Below are 18,813 nucleotides of genomic sequence, written 5' to 3' on the forward strand. Positions count from 1 at the left end.
ATTTACATAAATCATCTCAAAATAACACAATGGGATTCAACTTCATTTTCGACATTTGGAAAGCAGTGTCATACTTTATTTAAAGTAAACCCATGTAAAAACAAAGTTTAAATGAAAATGGTACCTGAAAAATAAATTATTTGATATAAAACAAATCAATAACTTAAAAACACACTAAATATACAAAATGTGTAACCATATACTGTACAGTATGGAAAGCAATTGATAAAACCTTCTGTCCCACAAACAGATTAATTTATAAACAAAAGATTACATAAGTTAAAGGAAAGGAAATCAATAAAAAGACTAGAAGTACAGTATTATTCAAATTACTCATCAAATAAAGGTTTATCCCAACTTATGTTTCAAATGTCTCAAGTCATTTTCTTCTCAATGACCAAGTGAAAAAGTTCAGCCATACCACTAAAAACTTGCTCAAAAATGTTTAGAAATAAGGAACAACAGTAGGAGAATATTGAGATTCTAAAATGTGAACACAGAAGCAATTTTCCAAGGTTTCAGGTGGCAGTTCTACCATTACTGTTTTCCCATCATTAGCAACAAAAGAGAATTTCAGTGCTGAAAACTCCACTCAACAGAAAAATATTTCTAAACCTTTGTTGCTGTTGGATCGAGTGTGATCTAGAAGGAATCTCCAGAGTTGAATGTCAAACCCACCCATGGGGTGGCGAGTTCTGCTTTAGAGATCATAAAGACTTGGACTGGTTTTAAATCATGTAGGATGAGAAAGCAACACTGTGAGTTTGGTTTTGTTTGACTACATGAGACTACTACAAACAGCAAGCACTGAAATGACGCCGTACCTGATCAACCTACGAGCGGCCGCTCAGGAATGACCGGCGATTTTCAATCCACTGCTTGTCATGGAGGCACCGCCTCTTCCGAGCGAGAGGGAGGGAACTGAGACCCTTTTTATGAACTCCACATTTTTCATTTTTTATATTAGTGAGGAGAAACCCAGAAATAATAAACACAATAATCAGAGAAAATAGCCACTGGCCTCTTGAGCTCTGGATTTATCCATCCTACTGTGCTGAGCAGCCAACCTTGAGAAGTGCAGAGCTACGTTAGAGGAACTTGCCGAAGGCACAAAAAGACTCTCCTGCTTCCAAATAGAGATTACAATACCTCAGGTGACAAATTCAGCTCTTGGAAAATAAAAACAAAATGAGAAAAAGCCAAAACACAAGTGCAGCTCCACTCAGAGAGCTCAAGGGGTTGGTGTTTCTTTATGCTAAAGGTGAATTTGGTCCCTTCCCTCTAAAGCTATTTGTAGATGCCTAAACGTAGAAATGTAACAATAAGGTGCTTCATTGATAGTTAAAAAGGACACATTTCTTCAATATGGAAATAAAAAATACCGTGACCTTCTGACAGAGGCAGCCTCCAGACAAACTGCTCCATGTTTATGTGACTGAACCAGGCTAGCAGCAGCTCACAAGAGCTGTGTGTTAAAAATCTCCCACAAACTCTAACCTTCTGCAGGCAGAGCTATCAGAGGAGCTACTTTAAATACACAGTTTATCATATGACCTGTATATTGTGTTAGAAAAGTAAACGTGGGGACATTCTCCAAGTTTGTTTTTTTAAAGCACATATGTAATGATAAACTATCCAAAAAGGAACTTGAGTTATTGCCGTTTAAAATGCACTGAAAAAAAATCTCTCCTGAAATATTTGAAGAATTTCTACTTTATTGACCTTACCCAGAACATTAAAGCAACATAGAATTGTAACAAATGTTGAAGGACCTTAAGGACTATTCATTTTCCAAACTCAGCCTTAAAATAATGGATCACTTTTACTGTTAGTTCATCATTTTGGTTTTGACTGCTGGATATTCTTTCTATAAATGATACCAAGTTTTTTAAAAAAACTTTTTTAAAAAAGATTTTTAACTGCTTTTTATAAATAACGTTACTGCAATGTTCAATCCCCCTACAAAAATAGGTGTCCTCTCCGTGCAAACACCCTTTGGTCATCTGGACAAGGGCAAGTGACCAAACACTGACCAACCAGTGCTCACTGTGGTGACAATTTATCCTGCTCCAGTGACTCGTCTCTGGATTTTCCATGGTTTTTATACTCACATGATACAGATGTACAAAAAACATATCCAAGCAAATGGAAGGAAAAGCTGTGTGGCCACACACACCACTGTGGTGATGTGACTTCTCCCCTCACCCTAAGAGCTGGATCCTGAAGCCTTTCCCAGTCCCAGAGCTAGAACAGATGCAGGGACTGGCAGAGGAAGGCTCAGGAGGCAACAGTAACTGCACTGGCCAGTCTCTGACAGGAGAGTGGAGCAGCTCAAGTCAACCAAATTTTATGATAATGCAGCTTGAAGAATAGAATAAAATAAAATAAATCCAACACTTCAGTGCACAGACACCATCTAACAGGGAATCACTGAGAACTGAACACACTGACCTGCTCTGATTCTGCTCACGTCTGGATTTCTGGTGTTGCCATCCCCTCACCTGAAGGATCTGCATGTGCCTTTGCCAGCTCACAACCAAGCACATAGAGAGATTCCTCTTCCATATTTATGTGGGATTTCCCTATCTGCTAATGGTTAACAGGAGGTTCACAGGTGCTGAGGCTCATGGCCAGTGTTCTGCACTGGGGTCAATTCCATTCATGTGGACATCTGGGAAGCAAATGCAGTGACTCCCCTCAGCATCTACGCATGAGACCTGAGACAGCAGCACGAACAACTGTGTTTTCAGCAGAAATTACACCTGGTCCCTCAGAACCTACATCAGGGGCTGTCCCAGGAGACTCTTAACCTACTCTAAAGGACCCCAAAACACTCCCATCTCAGCTGTTCCTGTAGCACATCTCACAGTACAGACCAAAAAATTCAGGTCTCTAGAATCTGATTATCACATCCTAGTCCAGCAATGAAGACTTTCCAGAACTCTCTACCTCAATGAGACCACTGAATCTCACAAGCAATGTGAGAACCCTGCTTTGAGACAGCCTTTGGTTCTACTAAGATCCTGTAAGTGTTTACTGACAGAGGCATCACCTGATAGAAACACCTGGCTTCCACCAAATGGATGGATGAAAAAGCAGAGCACTCTGAGAATTAAGAGGCCAAAAACTCTTGAAACAGGTCTGTTCAAGTGAGAGCTTCAAAGCAGGGTGAGGAGGAAACCAGTTGCTCCTACCTTTTGGGCAGAAAAACTCCTGGTAGATGTCTTGTTAGAATTTAATTTCCAACCCCAGAAGCTTCCTTTTGGTCTTTACTAGTAGGATGCACAAGCATTTTGGTTTAGGACCAAAAGCATCGAGTATAAATACACAATTTTTCTGGACTTCAGCTATTTATGCCAAGATTTGACTGTTAGAATAGCACAAATCATACACTACTTCTGGTTTCAGCTCTGGATATTAGCAGGAGTTTTTCCTCTTTTCCTGACTTGAGCAGCAGTGCTTTGGTCATACCAATTGCCTGAAAATTATTATCAGAGCAACTATCAAAGAAAGCTGGAATCAGACCTTTCCTAAAAGAAATTGTTGTAGTAGCAGTACAAAACCATATCCTGCATTTCCTTCTTACTTAGCAAAGAATGAGAGATGGAAAAATAGGGAAGCAGTGGAAAAAGAAAGGAACAGTGATGCCAGAAAGCATTCAAGAGAAGGGGGTTCTTCAAAAATGGCAGCACAGCAATGTGCTGCTGCCATGGCCAGTGTGCTTGGAACCAGTACTGACAGAGTCATGTTTAGGGGGCACTCGCTGGAAGTCTGAACCCCCACTAAATATTGTGATAAACAGCAACTCCCATTTCAGTTTAGCAGCAAATTTATCTTAAATGGAATAAAACAAAAGAGAATGACAGGAACTGGGAATGACTACAGCCCACTCCTGTGGAACAGCACAGTGCAGGGTTTAACAATGATGGGACATGTAAGAGAACTTCTCTGTACTACACAGCTTTAACTTGGGAGGATGCCCAGAACGCTTCCCAAGCTCTCCTTGTATGCAGAAAGGAAATAATCATAGACGTGATAAATGGATGGTGATCAACTTGGTGACAGCCAAGAGCAGCTCTGGGGGGTGGGAATGGCCTGGCTGCTGTGTCACAGTCACTGTTCCACCGAGCATCTCAAGAGGTGGGGAGGGAACAGACTGGCAGGAGAGGCAAGGCTGGATGCTTTAACAGGAAAATCCCACCTGCATTCACTGCACACAAGCTCAAACTCAGCAGAAGGCTGCTCACTGGGCCAAGGCTTATCTGTAGGGTTTAGATATGTCCTGGGCAGGTCCAGGAACATCAGCAGCTGCCACAGGTCCTCCCTGGAGCAGGGCACCAGCTCAGCCACGTGTGGAGGCTGAGGGAGCCCTCAGGCTGTGCAGATCCCATGGCAGGGAGAGGACAAGGAGAGGACAAATGGCGGCAAGCAGAAGGCAAGGTCAGCTGGGGATGGAGTGAGACGAGCAGGCAGCATGGACTGGCCTCTCGAGTTTGGAAATGAACTCTGGGGCTGGTAGAGAATCAGGCAAAACAAGGAGACTGCATTAAACTGCCACAGACCTCATTTCCACACCTGCCCTACCTACATAAACACCAGAGCCAAGTCTCTAGTTGTGCACAGCAGCTCACACACCTGTACAGGCATGGTCAGCCTTCCCAGTTTCCTACCCAAGCACACCTGAGGGTTACATCAGTCTGTGACACTCATTTCTATGTGCTTCAGATTTATTGTGGTGCTTGTTCCAAAACTCTTTTCTTCTACTCATCTGTCAAAGCAGTAAATTAAAATTCTCTTAAAGCGGAGCTACAGTTCCTTAAACAGCACTCTGAAAGCTGGACACTTTGTGCAATACTTAGCAAAAAAAAGAACAGAAAATAAAAAACAAAACAAAATTTGAGCAAAACAAAATCAAATTTAATGTTCTTAAATGCAAAAGTAAAAACAAACAAAAAACACAAAAAAGCAAAAGAAAATTAACAGAAACAGAACAACTCAAAGTTTCAAGGCAGTCTGCAGAAAACCTGGGGGATTAATCTTTAAATCTACAAATCAAAGGGGTTTTTTGGTTAATATCTAACTTGCAAGTTGTAAGTACTTTTCTGCTGAGTGTTCAGTAAGTAAAGCTAGTTGTCAAAACAAAATCCTATTAAAATAGAAAAACTAGCACTCATTAGAAGGGATGCGAGAAATACAATGCTCAAATGTTTATAACTGGTTTTTCTTTACAAAATAGAACTGCCAAAGGAATTCCAACTACAATGATCTTGGAAAATGAGTAAGTATCTTGCTGCATTATAATGTACCAGTAAGTAGTGCACCATGCATTAAATATTTGGACAGAAGAGATTCAGTCTGATAAAGTAGCAACATATATTCACACTCGCTTTTTTGGAGTTTCATTTTGACTCTGAAATCTTCCCGGAGTTTCTTTGAAACTCTTTGGTCCATTCCTCTCAAAGTGGGTTTTAAAAGTCACGTTTCTAAAACCTGTGAATTGGACAGCTTGGCCACTGCTCAGTGTGCAACTTACCTCCTCAATGGTGTTAAAGTTAGGCTGGCATGCTACTACTTACAAGACCTTGACTTAAAAAAGCCTGATCCTCAACTAGACACAGAGTAATGAATATTAATTTATCAAACAATTTACTGTCAACTAAAACATTAGTATTTCTCAACTTTTCTTCCATACTACTGAAACTGAGGGGGAACAAAAGGACAGGGGGATGGGTAGGAAGAACAACATAAAACCAAAGAAAATCAATGAATTCAGCCTGATATTTTTCAGAAAATTCCAGTTTTTGCAGACAACATTCAATGAAACAAATGTTAGTCTCATAAGTGAAAGCATGCTTCAATTTTACCACCATCCAGAGGGTCTAGTTAATGCAATCTACTTAAGATTTCAGGGGATTTTTAACATGTTTTAAATGAAATAACTTAAAGGAACTTAAAATTGGTCTAACATTGTGGGATTTCAAACATTTGAACATGTCAGTTGCATCCCAGAATATAAAACCTTTTCACTTCTCATTTAGACTAAGACAAACACTTGTGAAAATTGGCGCAAAATGAGTTTTACACTAACAAAAATGTTTCAACTTCTGTCACTCCATTATCTATTCCATACAAAAAGCACGAGCAAGTTATTTGTGGGACTTGTTGGTTTTGAAGGAAACCTGTAAGATTTTGTCCCCCAGGCGGTAGCCATTAAGACTTGCTATGGCCATTGCAGCTTCTTCATAGTTTGTCATGGTCACAAAACCAAAACCTTTGCACTTGTTGGTGTTGAAATCTCGAATAACTTTCACATTGGTAACCGCACCAAAGGGGCCAAACATCTGCCAGAGGATTCCCTCATCAGCATCTTGACCAAGGTTGTAGATGAAGATACACCAGCCAGAAGATGCGTTTCCTGGAACATTTACACCAGAAAGCCCACTCATGTGATCTACACCCATAGGAGAGAACCTAGCAAATAAAAAGCACAATATTTCATGTTCAATTAAGCAAATTAACTTGAATGGGAAGCAACTGAGAATGAATATTTTATACATGGCACATCAAAACCGCCACATAAATGTTTCCCCATTCAAACTGACAATCAAATTGACAGCTGCCAGAAAAAAAAAAAAGTTAAGTATTCCAACTGCTTTATCAACAGGGAACTATCCTTAGAAATAGGCAAGGAACAGGCAAGGCAAGATTACATAATGACCTTCCCAGGGGACCTGGATGGATGCCTGAACTCAGCCAGGCTGCTCCGAGTGTCCAGGGCATTGCTGCAGAACTGCTTGAGTTCAGGGGCACAGGCAGCACCTCCCAGAGGCCCCAGACACCCCCAGGCATCTCCCACTTATTTCACAAGAGGAGATTTTCTTTCACCCCATGCTCCTTTTCTTGCCTCTAAAAGAATATGTTGGGAAACTCTTTAAGTCAAAGAGTTTCTTTGGATTTGCTGGGGCAGGGGATGAGTGTTCTGGGTTCTTAGGAGTAGAGATTGTATGTATTAATTTCTTCTTTTGTGAAGCAGAACAAAACCTACTCCCTTTCCACCCAAAGGCAGCAGGTGCAGGCAAACACTCACAACATGAGCAGGCTCAGTGCAGTTTTATTATTCCAGTGTGTATGGATGGTTTTAATAATTTTTCCAGGAAAACTCAGATCTGACTTTATTGAACTGGATTTTTTAAATCACCTACCCATTCTTCCTGAATCCTGCCTCCTTCACAATACCTCAGCAGGATTCATGCATAACAAAAAGCAAAAATCTTCTCCTTTTTATGTCTCGTTTTGTATTAATTTATTTTCCCTGAAACCCACATTTCTAATTCCCCTTTATTCTATTTCTGGCCTAAACTCCAGAAAATCAAAGCTTCTGAATATTTTAGTGCAATATTAGGGTTGCACAGCTAAGCACTCAAAGGCCAGGAAATGTGAAAGTTAATGTCAAAAACTCACTTTGAACCCTTGTGCTTATTTATTATTTAAAAATATGAGGTCATGTGATCATAGAAATATAATGATACTATACCAGGGGTTCCCAAATTGAGGTGTACCACTGGTGATTTGCAAACCCCTTAAAAGCGGTACACGAGCTGCTCTCTGCCAAGAGCAGGGCGGTGGCAGATCCTGATTCTCTGCTGACCTGGAGGAAACAGGGAAGGGATGTCTGGGCAGTGAATGCTGCAGTAAGTGCCAAATGCTTCCCCTCTGACTCTTTCTTGCCCTGCATCAAGGAGCTGCTGCTGCCTTTCTCGAGGAGGGAGGGCTCGAGGAGCACGGGGAGGGAGGGGAGCAGAGGGATGGCAGTGCACACTCACTCACACACACACACACACTGTGCACTCACACACGAGAACCACTCAGTGCCCATCTCCCCCAGGCTCTCTGGTGCCCAGAGCTCCCTGCCTTGGACACCTGAGCTCCTGGACTCTCCTGTCCCCAGAGCAAGTGTCACTCCATCCCTCCCTTGCTGCTGCTCTGCAGCCCTGGGGGCTCCCAGAGCACAGTGGGACACTGCTGAGCTGCAGCAACTCACTGCCAGCCAGCCCTAAGAAAAAACAAGTTTGGGAAGCCTTGTACTACAGCCAAACTGAAAAAGCAGTTAGAAGTACCACAAGGTGAATGAGACATACCAACCCGTGTGATCTGATGAAGAGGTGACACATCTGGTATTTCTTTTGGCTTTGTATAAAAACGTTCCTGTGCTTGCATGCTTGATAGACTTACTTGTTCTGACAGACACCTTCAGTTCTGTAGCTTCTTTCCAAGTGAGTAATAATCTGGTAGGATGAATTTATCTTAATATCTGTCAAGTTTCCATCTCAACAGATCACCAGTCCTGAATCCCTTCTCAAACCACTGAGCTGAGAATTGCCTGACGTTGGTTCCAGCAGTCAGTATAGCTCTGCCCCTGCCTGCTCTAAAGCTTCAGGCTCTGCTCAGGAGCCCAGGTAACACCATATCATGATACTGCATATCCCATGCAATCAGTTGTAGAAGAGCAATGATGTTAAATGCAAGAAAACAAATCTAAATGCTTGTTAAAGACAAAATAATTTAAAATAGCAAGTACCTCTGCTTTTGGAAACACTTATCTTTAAACAGATTGTCCTCTCTTCCTGCTATGTCTCACAAAAAATGTTACAGGTTTATTAAAATACCCAAACCAAACAAAACAGGGTAAAACCAAAGAAGTCCCCTAAAAGATTAGAAAAGTAATTTGGAAAAAAAAACCAACCTGTAGGAAATACTATTCAGCTAATCTGATGAATGTCTGTTCTCACTCTGCACAAGAGGGACCCAGATCTCTCACTCAGCTCAGGGTGACAGCCTGCATAAGCAGGGCTGGAGCAGCTGACACACAGCTCTCTGTCCTACCGGGACAGATTTTTGTGGCCATGCCAATTTAAGATGACCTTTAGGAAGTTACACTTATTAAGGATGTTTAAAAGAATGCCCTACTATGACAAACACAAAGACCAACAGAGATCCAGGATGCTTCAGAGAAAGTGGTTTTAAAATTCCTTTAATACTGTAATTTGAACAATCTCAGTCTTAGCACACTTACAGCTGGTGTCCCCATTTCTGCTGAAATTATTTTTATGCTGTCTCCTCCACACTGCTTTTTCAACCCTCCCAAAGAGTCTGTAGCCAGTGTTATTTGTGGATGGCTCTTTCCAGCCACGCTAACCTAATACGCCAACATCTTGGGACACTAGGTATCAACAACAGGTATTTTCCATTATAACTCTTTTTTACTTTATGAGCTTCTTGTTTCTATCAACGACCTTTTGCTCCCTCTGCCATTAGACAGACAGCCTGCTTCGTTTAACAGATCCTGAGATTAGATTAACTCACTGGAGGATGTAATCTCAGAAATGACACTCCCAAATGAAAGCAGTTTCTTTTCAGGTCTGTAAGTCCTATAAATTCTTTTCATAGAACCACAGAAACTCCTGAGCTGGAAGGGACTCTCAGGGATCATTGATCCAGCCCCTGTCCCTGCACAGGCACCCCAACACCCCCACCCTGAGCAGCCCTGGGAGCTCCTGGAGCTCTGGCAGCCTTGGCACCATTCCCTGGGAGCCTGGGCAGTGCCCAGCAGCCTCGGGGGGAAGAACCTTGCCCTAATATCCAACCTAAACCTCCCCTAACATAGCTTTGTGCTGCTTTTGCTGAACTCTTTTGCCTGCACTCTGAGGACAGTTCCATACAGCACCACAAGTGGGATGCCAATAAGCAGGAACATTCGTTTTAATCCCAGCCTGTGTTGCCATTGCACTTGAGCTTGGCAGCTTTTTATTTTTTAATAGTTCCACAAAGAGCAGGAGCTCAGCTACACTGACAATGTCCTTCTGAAAAGCAACTTTTTCTGCTGTCTTTGTTACAGACAGAAAAGATCTGCTGTGGCCAACACAAATCTTGTTGAGAACTCAGTGACACAAGCTCTAAGCCTGAAAAAAATCAGGGTGTTGGGTCAAACAACCACGTAAGGAAGAAGAGAAGCAACTAGGGTTTCACTCCCATATTCTTCCAGAGCTTTGATGAAATACTACTCTGGATGAAATGGTTTCTACTCAATACATGGTTTCTACTCAATACACACAGCTTACATCCAAATTACATATAAGTATTGGTTTAAAAACTGAAAATTTAAACAATTTCACTGGAGTGATACCAAGCAGGTGTACACGAGATGTCTGAGCAACTGTATCACTGACAGGGTTAAACAGTCTTCTGCCATTTCCCCATGGACCAAAGAACTATCAGAAATAGCTCCCTTCAGGCATTCAGGGCAGAACTCGAGGGCTGATACTGGTAGAGTTATGCCCATTACAGGAACTGGGAACTGGCACCAACCCTGAACAAGTCTGAAAGCAGTATCAGCTTTGTTCTGCTATAAAGCTCTGGTGAGCTGCAAAAGCACAGGACTTCCAGGGGCCCTGAGCAGCCTCCTCATGCTACAGGAGCTAAACCCCTCCATTTCATCACAGTTCAGCACCTGGAGATCTGCTATTTTCCTTAAGTAAACAAATCTTACACTCTAAAGAAACCCCAGATGTTTTATCTGTCCTCCAGACACAACCTCATGCTGTGGCATCATTCCCTGTGGATGGAAGCAGAGAGCCTGGGTCTTTGAATTAGTCCAGAATCCAGTGGGACACAGCACTAAGCCCAGCTCCTGATGTGAGCCACAAACCCACAGGAACTCAAAAGGATTAAAAGAACATTAAACAAAGGGTCGGAGAAATATCTGTAGGAAATTAATAATTACAAATTAGATACTAAAGGTTTAATCCTAGATTTACAGGGATTATGATGAAACGAGATGAAATGTAATCAAAATATCAGGTTACGTGTTCAACCTCTGTGGAGCAGAGATCACAACTTTCATTTATACAGACTGTGGGCTCTGTGGAAGCTGCTTATCCATTCATCCTGTCTTGTTCACTACCAAAACAAACAAGACTCAGCCCAAACTCAGGTTCCTGAGCCTAAACACAGCATGAATAATCACTACTCCTTCAGTTCAGCATTCTTCAAGGAAGACAGACTCACTACAAGAACTTGCAGCTAACACTAAAGAAAAATACAAAAGGTTGCGGGACAGACTTGATGTTGGACGTCTTTTCCAATAATCCAATAATAATTCCAATAATTATTCTAATTCCATGACCCCATGGTGTAAGTGTTGTGCATATGTGTACAGAGGTGCCTGCACGAGTGATTGAGGGAAGGAAGCTTTGCAGTAAATGCTGGAGCTCTCACAAGTCTGTGACAAGGCAGAGATGAAGAGCTTGTGTCTGCAGGTCAACTGGGGGCTCTTGTCCACATCATCTTCCTGAAAGCACAGCCTTACCTCAACTCTACTCCCACCTCTGCCAGGCTGTGGGACCCCAAAATCTTTCCCCACCAGCAGGTCTGCCACTGGGAGCAGCAGCCAGCCAAGGTGTGCTGGCAAACAAGCACTGGGCACAGCCAGCCAGCAGGACACAGCTCCCAGGGCAGCAGGAATGGAACAGACACACAACATTTCTTCCCCTTAGCCCCCACTGTGACACCCCAAGCCTACAGAAACACGCTGTGTGTCTGCCCCATCCCTGAAAGTGTTCCAGGCCAGGTTGCACAGGGCTTGGAACATCCTGGGATAGTGGAAGATGTCCCTGCCCACGGCAAGGGTGGGAGGAGATGAGCTTTAAGGTCCCTTCCAACCCAACCAGTCCATGATTCTATGAAATGCACACGATTGACATTAATGCTGCTCTAAATGGTGCATTAAGACAATAATGAACTAACTGGTTATTAAAATTTCGTTTCACCAGCAACTCTTAATATAAATACATTAATAGTTTTTATTGTTTCTGAGTGATCATTTCAGGATTGAATTAAAAGTATTTGGTCTCTTAATTAAGGATGTGAATATTATTTGCACTCCTTATTCTGATGCATTTTGATTTTATGGGGAAGAACAATGATGAAAATGTCCGAGTAAATTAAGAACATTAAGAATGAAAAAGATTTGAGTAGGATCTGGACACACTGAAGCCCTGGCTGAGACAAAGGGCAGATGTGTTGATTTTTTAATAATTCACCTAAATGCAAACAATTCAGAATTGCATTCCTCAGCATGGCTCAGGAGGTTTGGTATGGAGTTATGGGTGACTGCTTCAGTGAAACGAGGAGTTGCCTGAGCTGACTTCCCTGGGCTACAGCTGAAGAGAACTGGGGAACAACTGAGGCTGGCAGGAACCTTTGGAAATCTTCTAATAAAGCCCCTGCTTGAAGCAAGGCACCTGGAACAGGTTGCTCGGGCTCAGCCTGTCACTGACACTCACCAGAAAACAGTCAAATAAACATCCTTAACACCAATGTAGTGTTCAGAAGGGCATTCATTACTCATTGCAGGCCTGGATGCACAGGGGATAACTCCACCTTGTGTGCACATGATCTTCTACAAGTGTCTTGCTTATACACAGTCACCACGTGCATATTTTGCTCATTACGATAAAGCTCTCCCCAGTTTCCCAGGTTCAGTCCTTGTTTTGGCTGTGGCTGCATCCCTAAGCCAGATGTCTTCCCCTTATCTTCCAACCATCCTTGCTGAGAAAACAGATCCTGCATACTCTGTTTCCTGCTAAAACTACACAGGCACAGTAGAAACTAGATGAACTCTTTTGGTATCAATTCTAGCCAGGTTTCAGCATCTCCAAGGACAGAAACTTCACAGTCTCCTTGGGCAAACTGTTCAACCACTCTCAGTATAAAACCACAACTGACTACAAAGTATGAATTTTCTCTGGAGACCCATTACACAGAGCTGTGCTCAAAACACTGAGCTACAGCACTGTGGACAGGAGACAGCAACACTGGAACAGCAGCACAGCTAAAAGGTGGCTGAGACTTTAGTCCAATTTTACTGAGCTGATTGGATCCCTTACAGTAGAACATTAAAAAAAAAGGAGTAAATTCTCAACAGGGAACCACTACTCTCAGAAACATGTATCATCCAAAGCCTATTGCTTCTCTGCAAGACAGTCAATACATGGCATTTTCCAGACCACCCTTCAATCATCAGCTTCCTCCATGAACACCCAAGGCACTTCCAATTCAAGCAATTCATATTCAAAGCAACCAAAGCAATTTTCTATGGCAAAGCACAGTGTCTTCCATAGCCCTGGAAGCAGACAGGAAGCTGCAACTGCTCAATATTCTCATCAATAAACTCTTGAGGCCTCGAGGGAAGGCAGAACCCTGCACAGGCTGCAATAGGGAAGGAATCCCACAGAACCTCCTCATCAGAAATAAGGTTTTCCTCTCTTATTTTAACACCTCCCTGCTGGAACCAACCATTCAGAGCTTTATTAAAGTTGCCAAATTCTATTTGTGTTCAGATATATAAACCACAGAACAGGGATCTGTTGAGACAGGCACCTACCAACACCCACCTGGAACCTGCTGCTGCTGTCCCCTCACTGTAATCCAGTAGTGGAAACAGACACCAGACTGCAGGTACCTTGAAACACTAACTTCAATATAAATTTTACAAGTAAGATTTTTCTTTAATGGTATTTTAATGCAACAGTTTCTTTACATAACACTGAGGACACATAGTGCACTATGTATTCATTCACACATGCTGCAGTGAAGGTATCACTGCCCAGCTGCGGGGGCACAGCTCCCCACACAACCACGGGAACAGGAGCAAGCCTTAAATGCATTTATTCCTCCTAACCTACCTGAATCTCTGTGCCTGGTGATGCACTGGCCCTCCAAACCGTCTAGCTGGTGAATGACACAGCTGCGACAACAGTGCCACATTTTTGTTCTGGTTAGGGTTGGCTGCAAACTTCACTGTAATGGGCTCGGAGGAACCTGGGGGTTTGTGACCATTGAAATTTGTAATTGCCTCTTCTGCTTCTGACCTTTTGTCAAACCGGATAAATGCGACCCCTCTGGACAAACCTTGTAACCAAACCAATAAAAAAACAAACAAACAAACAAACAAAAAAATTGAAGTTCAGGATAAACTCAAAAAAACTTTGAAAACAAAACCCAAAAACGTTCAGTATTTCTATGGTCACAGCTTTCAAGTTCTCTACATTTATATTTCTTTGGCAGCTGGAGGATAAAGTACAAAATTAAGAAACCAAAGACAAATTAGCGTACTCATTTCAGCTGTAACAACCACAGTGACTAAACACTTAAAAAATATGTGGTAAATTCCATTATACTCATCATCAACTGACATTTCCATTCACAAAAAACTCAACATTTTAAATTAAGTAAAAAAAAAAAAGAATTAACTCCAGATGGTTAAAAACAAACCCAAACCCCTTAGTTTCAATTACTTTATCACTAAAGAGCATCTGCAAACACAGAATTTAAACATTTTTGCAAATGTTTTCATTTTTCCATGCTAGAAACACATTCAGGCTCAGAGATGAGGGAACAAATGTCTGACTATAATAAAGGACTTCCACCTTTTTTAATGGAGAGATCAGAATTTCACCAGAATTTCACATAGGCTATTTCCAGCTGGCACATAGATTATTTTTATTCATTAAAATCAATGAAGAATTACCTCTTGGTAGCTGTACTGAACCATTATCACAGCTGTTAAAAATTTGTGTATTTTTTTCCTAGTCCCAGTCCCTGGATGCTGTTTCCTTCTGACTGAGGTACAAGTTATGCCTTGTGAGCTCTCCTCTCCTCCCCTTGCTTCTTATCTGTGACTTGACCGTAGGCTGAAAACACGGTTTATCACAGTGAAGCTAAAAGGGCACATTTTGTTTAAATGCCATTCCAAAGGAGGTATTGTGGCCAGGACTGTAAATGTAGGACTTCATTAGCTCTGTTTCAGAAAGGGACATATCAGATACTTTGTTTTCTTCACATCCACCCAGGAACATCTTCAAAGCCAGATACAGAAGTTAATCTTATCATAAACCACAAAATCATAAACTGTTGTTGGTAATAGTTGAGGATAATTTTCTCTGTTTCACAGAAGGAAATGCAACATGTCATGACCTGGGCCTGAAGCAAACAAGGTGTGATTGCCTTTTGATAAATAACAACACATGGGCTCACCAGAGCAGAGCTGACAGCCCTGTGTGCTCAGGTGCCACTGAGATCAGCCTCTGTGCCAGGGGAAGGGTATGGCTCCCCCGGGAAGGCTGAGGGCAGCAGCATCACTCAGAACTCAGCAAGGCCTATCTTAGAGCTCAGCTTACTGGGACACCTCCACTTTCATGCTGCTCATCCTAGTGCTTCTCAAAGCATTCGTTTAAAATGTAAATATTTTAGAAAGTGTATTTTTAAACAGAATAATTTCCAAAAGCTGGAGTACCATCTCTGTGAGAAGGTACAGCTAATACAAATTAAAATGTGTCTTCATTGGGAGCAGATCAAGATATGAAAGGCAGGCTTAAAGCCAAGGCATAGCCACATTCCTGGTGAGACGGCAAGGCCGGCTCTGCAGGCATTAACTGTGAGATGCAACAGAACCCACTCTTCAGTCAATGCATTATTAAGGCTATGGGAAAGCAGGTGGTGTGTTCTGAGCTGAATTACACAGCATCAGGCCTCAGCACACCCATGAAAACTATATTATTCTTGGGGAGATTTTATTTGTATCAGACTTCTGTCATTTTACAGCTCTGTCAAATCTAGATGTTCTCGAGACTCCATAGTTTTGAGACACTTGCATTACTAAGTTTGCTGTGCTCCACAAGTCTTTTTCTTGCTTCTCATTCCAGCTGCATCCTAGACAACCAGCTTAGGGACAGGGCCATACAGGTATCAGAGTTGGTCAAAACAATATTCTCCAGGCAGAATGGGATTTTCCTCACTCAGCCATGGAGTGTGTGCCAAGTCAGTCCCCAGATCTCACCAAGCCACCTCAGGTTTCTCTGATGCACAGTCACATTTGCAGCACCATCTGACCAAACACCTGCAAATGGTGCCTGGACCAGGAGGTGGCTCTGATGGGGACACAGCCCTGCAGATCTCAGCCTGCTCTCAGACAGAGCCCACAAGGAGCTGCTGGTGGCCCACTCCAAACTACAGCAGATTCCTCACAGAGCAGGAAAGCTGCTTCTGAACTGAAGTGTATAAATGCACATCCCAGTTATAAATGTTAAATGTGGAATTGCCAGAATTAGATTGTCTTCTATTCCAATACACCAGATGCATAATCAATGAAAAAGTGTATTTGTAAAAGCTCTCTCCAGATTAATACATGACATATGGGCTACCAGTAAAACCACAGAACAGCTGGGTGACAGGATAAGCCAGACAGTTATACTGTCTGAAATAACAGGGTAAGAACTTAAAACTCTGAAAACACACTGTAACAGAGTCAGAACTACCATCACAAAGAAAACCTTAACTTTGGTCTCCCCTGAGCCAAGTGCCTAAGTGACTTCTCCCCTTTCTTTTTTTTTTTTTCTTTTCTTTTTTCTTTTTTAATACATAAAATATATTTAGAACTTTCAGGGCAGTACTAAGTGTAGGAAATTAATTCCCTTGCTTAGGAGTAACCACAGAAGCCTGTAAGACATCTCACATGGTTTGAAATATAAGAAAATTGAGTGAGTTTCAGGCTGGTACAAAATACATTTTTGTTTTGCTTTAAATCTCTAACTATGGCCTGGAATTGACCAGTGGATAAGAGCTGCACGTGTGTAAAGTCAAAGTAAGGTCAGCACTCCAGGCCCAGAAATACAGTGCATTGCAGTGCCAGCAAGCATCAGAGCAAGAAAGTAATTTGGCAAATCAGTAGCTGATAAAAATGACAATAATCCTATTTTAATAAGGTCTGAGGTTTGGGCTGTAAGCTGAAAAAGGCAGTGTGAGTCATTCTGTGTTTAAAAAAAAATCACTGAACATGGATATCCTGTCAAAATTCTATCACCAGCTGACAGCAGATGTCATGATTAGCTTGTGGAAGTCTAATTTACTGAAGTTTAGGTACTGCCAGTCTCAGAAAACACCAAATCCATGCTGTACACTCCAGTTTTCCACAGCCAAGGTCCCAGAACTCACCTGTGGTTTGATCCACAAGCACACGTGAGTTGATGATGCGCCCAAAACGGGAAAACATATCTTCTACATCCTTCTGTGTCATTGAGCGGGGCAGGCCACTGATGTATAAATTAGCATCCTTGATAACTTCAGAACTTGGGCGGGCATAGGAAACCTTGAAAAGAAATAAAAACACATCTTAGGGTATTAACAGGGAAGATCAGTTTATTGTCATGAGCCAATTTAACTAACTCCCCATTACCAACACATGCATTTATACTGGAATTAAAAAAAATGGAACCGAGACAGTAGGGGAAAATCAACCAAACAACAGGAGAAAGGGCATGTCCCTACATAATGCCATTCATTTGGGGCTAACCCAAGTGATAACAACTATATTAGCATTGCTGTAAGGAGACAGCAACAGAGCAATACCAATGCTCCCAGCAAACACTTCTGCCACACCAAGAATCCTGAGTTCTGACTCAGCCACTGGCCCTGCCACAGCTCACATCAGGAACTTGTCCTGTCAGTATATCTTCTAAAGCTTCATAAAAATATGGCATGAGTAGGGTGCAGTTTTGTGTCCTAATTGCTACCACTGGAGAAAGCTGCATAAATCACCTAAGCAGGAGTGAGTCCTACACACAGAGCACAGGCTGTTGTTTGCATGTGGACTAACAAGATTTACAATAAATATTACAAAGCTTCCAAGATGTGCATGAGTTAAACGCCTGGCAACCATCTATAATGGTCCCTCTACTGCTGTAAAATGGTGGGAATATAAAGAAAAGAAACCTTCAAATACTAAGCTGTTTCAAAACACTTCACTATTCTCCTCCCAGATTCATGCTTGCTGCAGCTGGGAGCACACAAACTTTACCATCAGAATAAAGTTTGTTACAACGCTGTTTTCACAGACAACTGAAGAGCTCCTACCTTGATAGTTTTTGACTGAAGTCTGAGGCCATTCAGTGTGTTTATTGCTCTTTCAGCATCTTTTGCAGTTACATAGTTCACGAAGCCATAGCCTAAGCTGTGTCCTAAAGGGAAGAACATTTTTTAAAATTAATCCAACAAAATTATGTTATCGCTACTAAATCGAAAGGAAATGCAAACAAGAAGTGAACTTAACATACACAATCCACACAGCAAATATTTCAGTGAGCCAAGGAGGTTTCCAAAGGCTGGCACACATCATGAGTAATTCAAAGGTCTTTTATTTCCACTCTGGACATCCCACTGCCTTCACAGACAGCAGGCACTGGACAGAGCATCCTTTAACAGGAAGAAATTTAGCGCTAAAACACCAACTGTGACCAGCCTTGCAAACTTCATGGGTGTGGAACAAAGGCAGTGACTTAACCAAGTTCATCAGTACAAAGTCTTGTGGATAGAGAGCAGAAAGTGAGAAAATGTCAACGGATGAACTGTCAGGTATGAAATGAAGACCCTCATGATTTCTTTGGCTATTCCAACCTCCATCCCTGGGGAAAAGAAGGAAAAAGAGGTTTCCAATCTGTCATTAATACAGCTAACAAGCAGCCAGTTTTCCAAACACAGCATCATAGTGAAGAGTGAAAAATTATCTTTAAAGCAGACAATCCATGTACTGTTACCTTAATTAAGTTTACTCTTAAAGGAATAATTTGATATTAATAATAAAAATCCTTAAAATATTTAAGAAAAAGGATATTTATTTGGATACTTGTGTGTTTTGCTTCTACCTCCAATCTCCACAATTGCTACTATCAATTATAACATTACATACTAAGATAATTTTGG

The 18,813-nt window shown here is 41.8% G+C and overlaps 1 protein-coding gene across 2 annotated transcripts in view; it reads right to left on the reverse strand.

The window, feature by feature from the left end:
* Window positions 1-41: 41 nt before the first annotated feature.
* ELAVL1 (ELAV like RNA binding protein 1) overlaps window positions 42-18,813 on the reverse strand; it is a 45,359-nt gene continuing 26,587 nt past the window's right edge. Inside the window, exons 3-7 of one of the 2 annotated variants that reach the window (XM_036399658.2) lie at window positions 17,968-18,071; window positions 17,050-17,203; window positions 13,743-13,968; window positions 7,535-7,648; window positions 42-6,471 (exon numbers count right to left, since the gene is read on the reverse strand). In XM_036399658.2, coding sequence (XP_036255551.1) covers window positions 6,147-6,471; window positions 7,535-7,648; window positions 13,743-13,968; window positions 17,050-17,203; window positions 17,968-18,071 — 923 coding nt within the window. In that variant the 3' untranslated portion in view covers window positions 42-6,146. The remainder of the gene's footprint in view (window positions 6,472-7,534; window positions 7,649-13,742; window positions 13,969-17,049; window positions 17,204-17,967; window positions 18,072-18,813) is intronic. The other variant, XM_036399659.2, reaches the window with a different exon arrangement.

The sequence above is a fragment of the Molothrus ater genome, chromosome 26 (genome assembly GCF_012460135.2).
Source record: "Molothrus ater isolate BHLD 08-10-18 breed brown headed cowbird chromosome 26, BPBGC_Mater_1.1, whole genome shotgun sequence".
NCBI classification, from domain to species: domain Eukaryota; kingdom Metazoa; phylum Chordata; class Aves; order Passeriformes; family Icteridae; genus Molothrus; species Molothrus ater.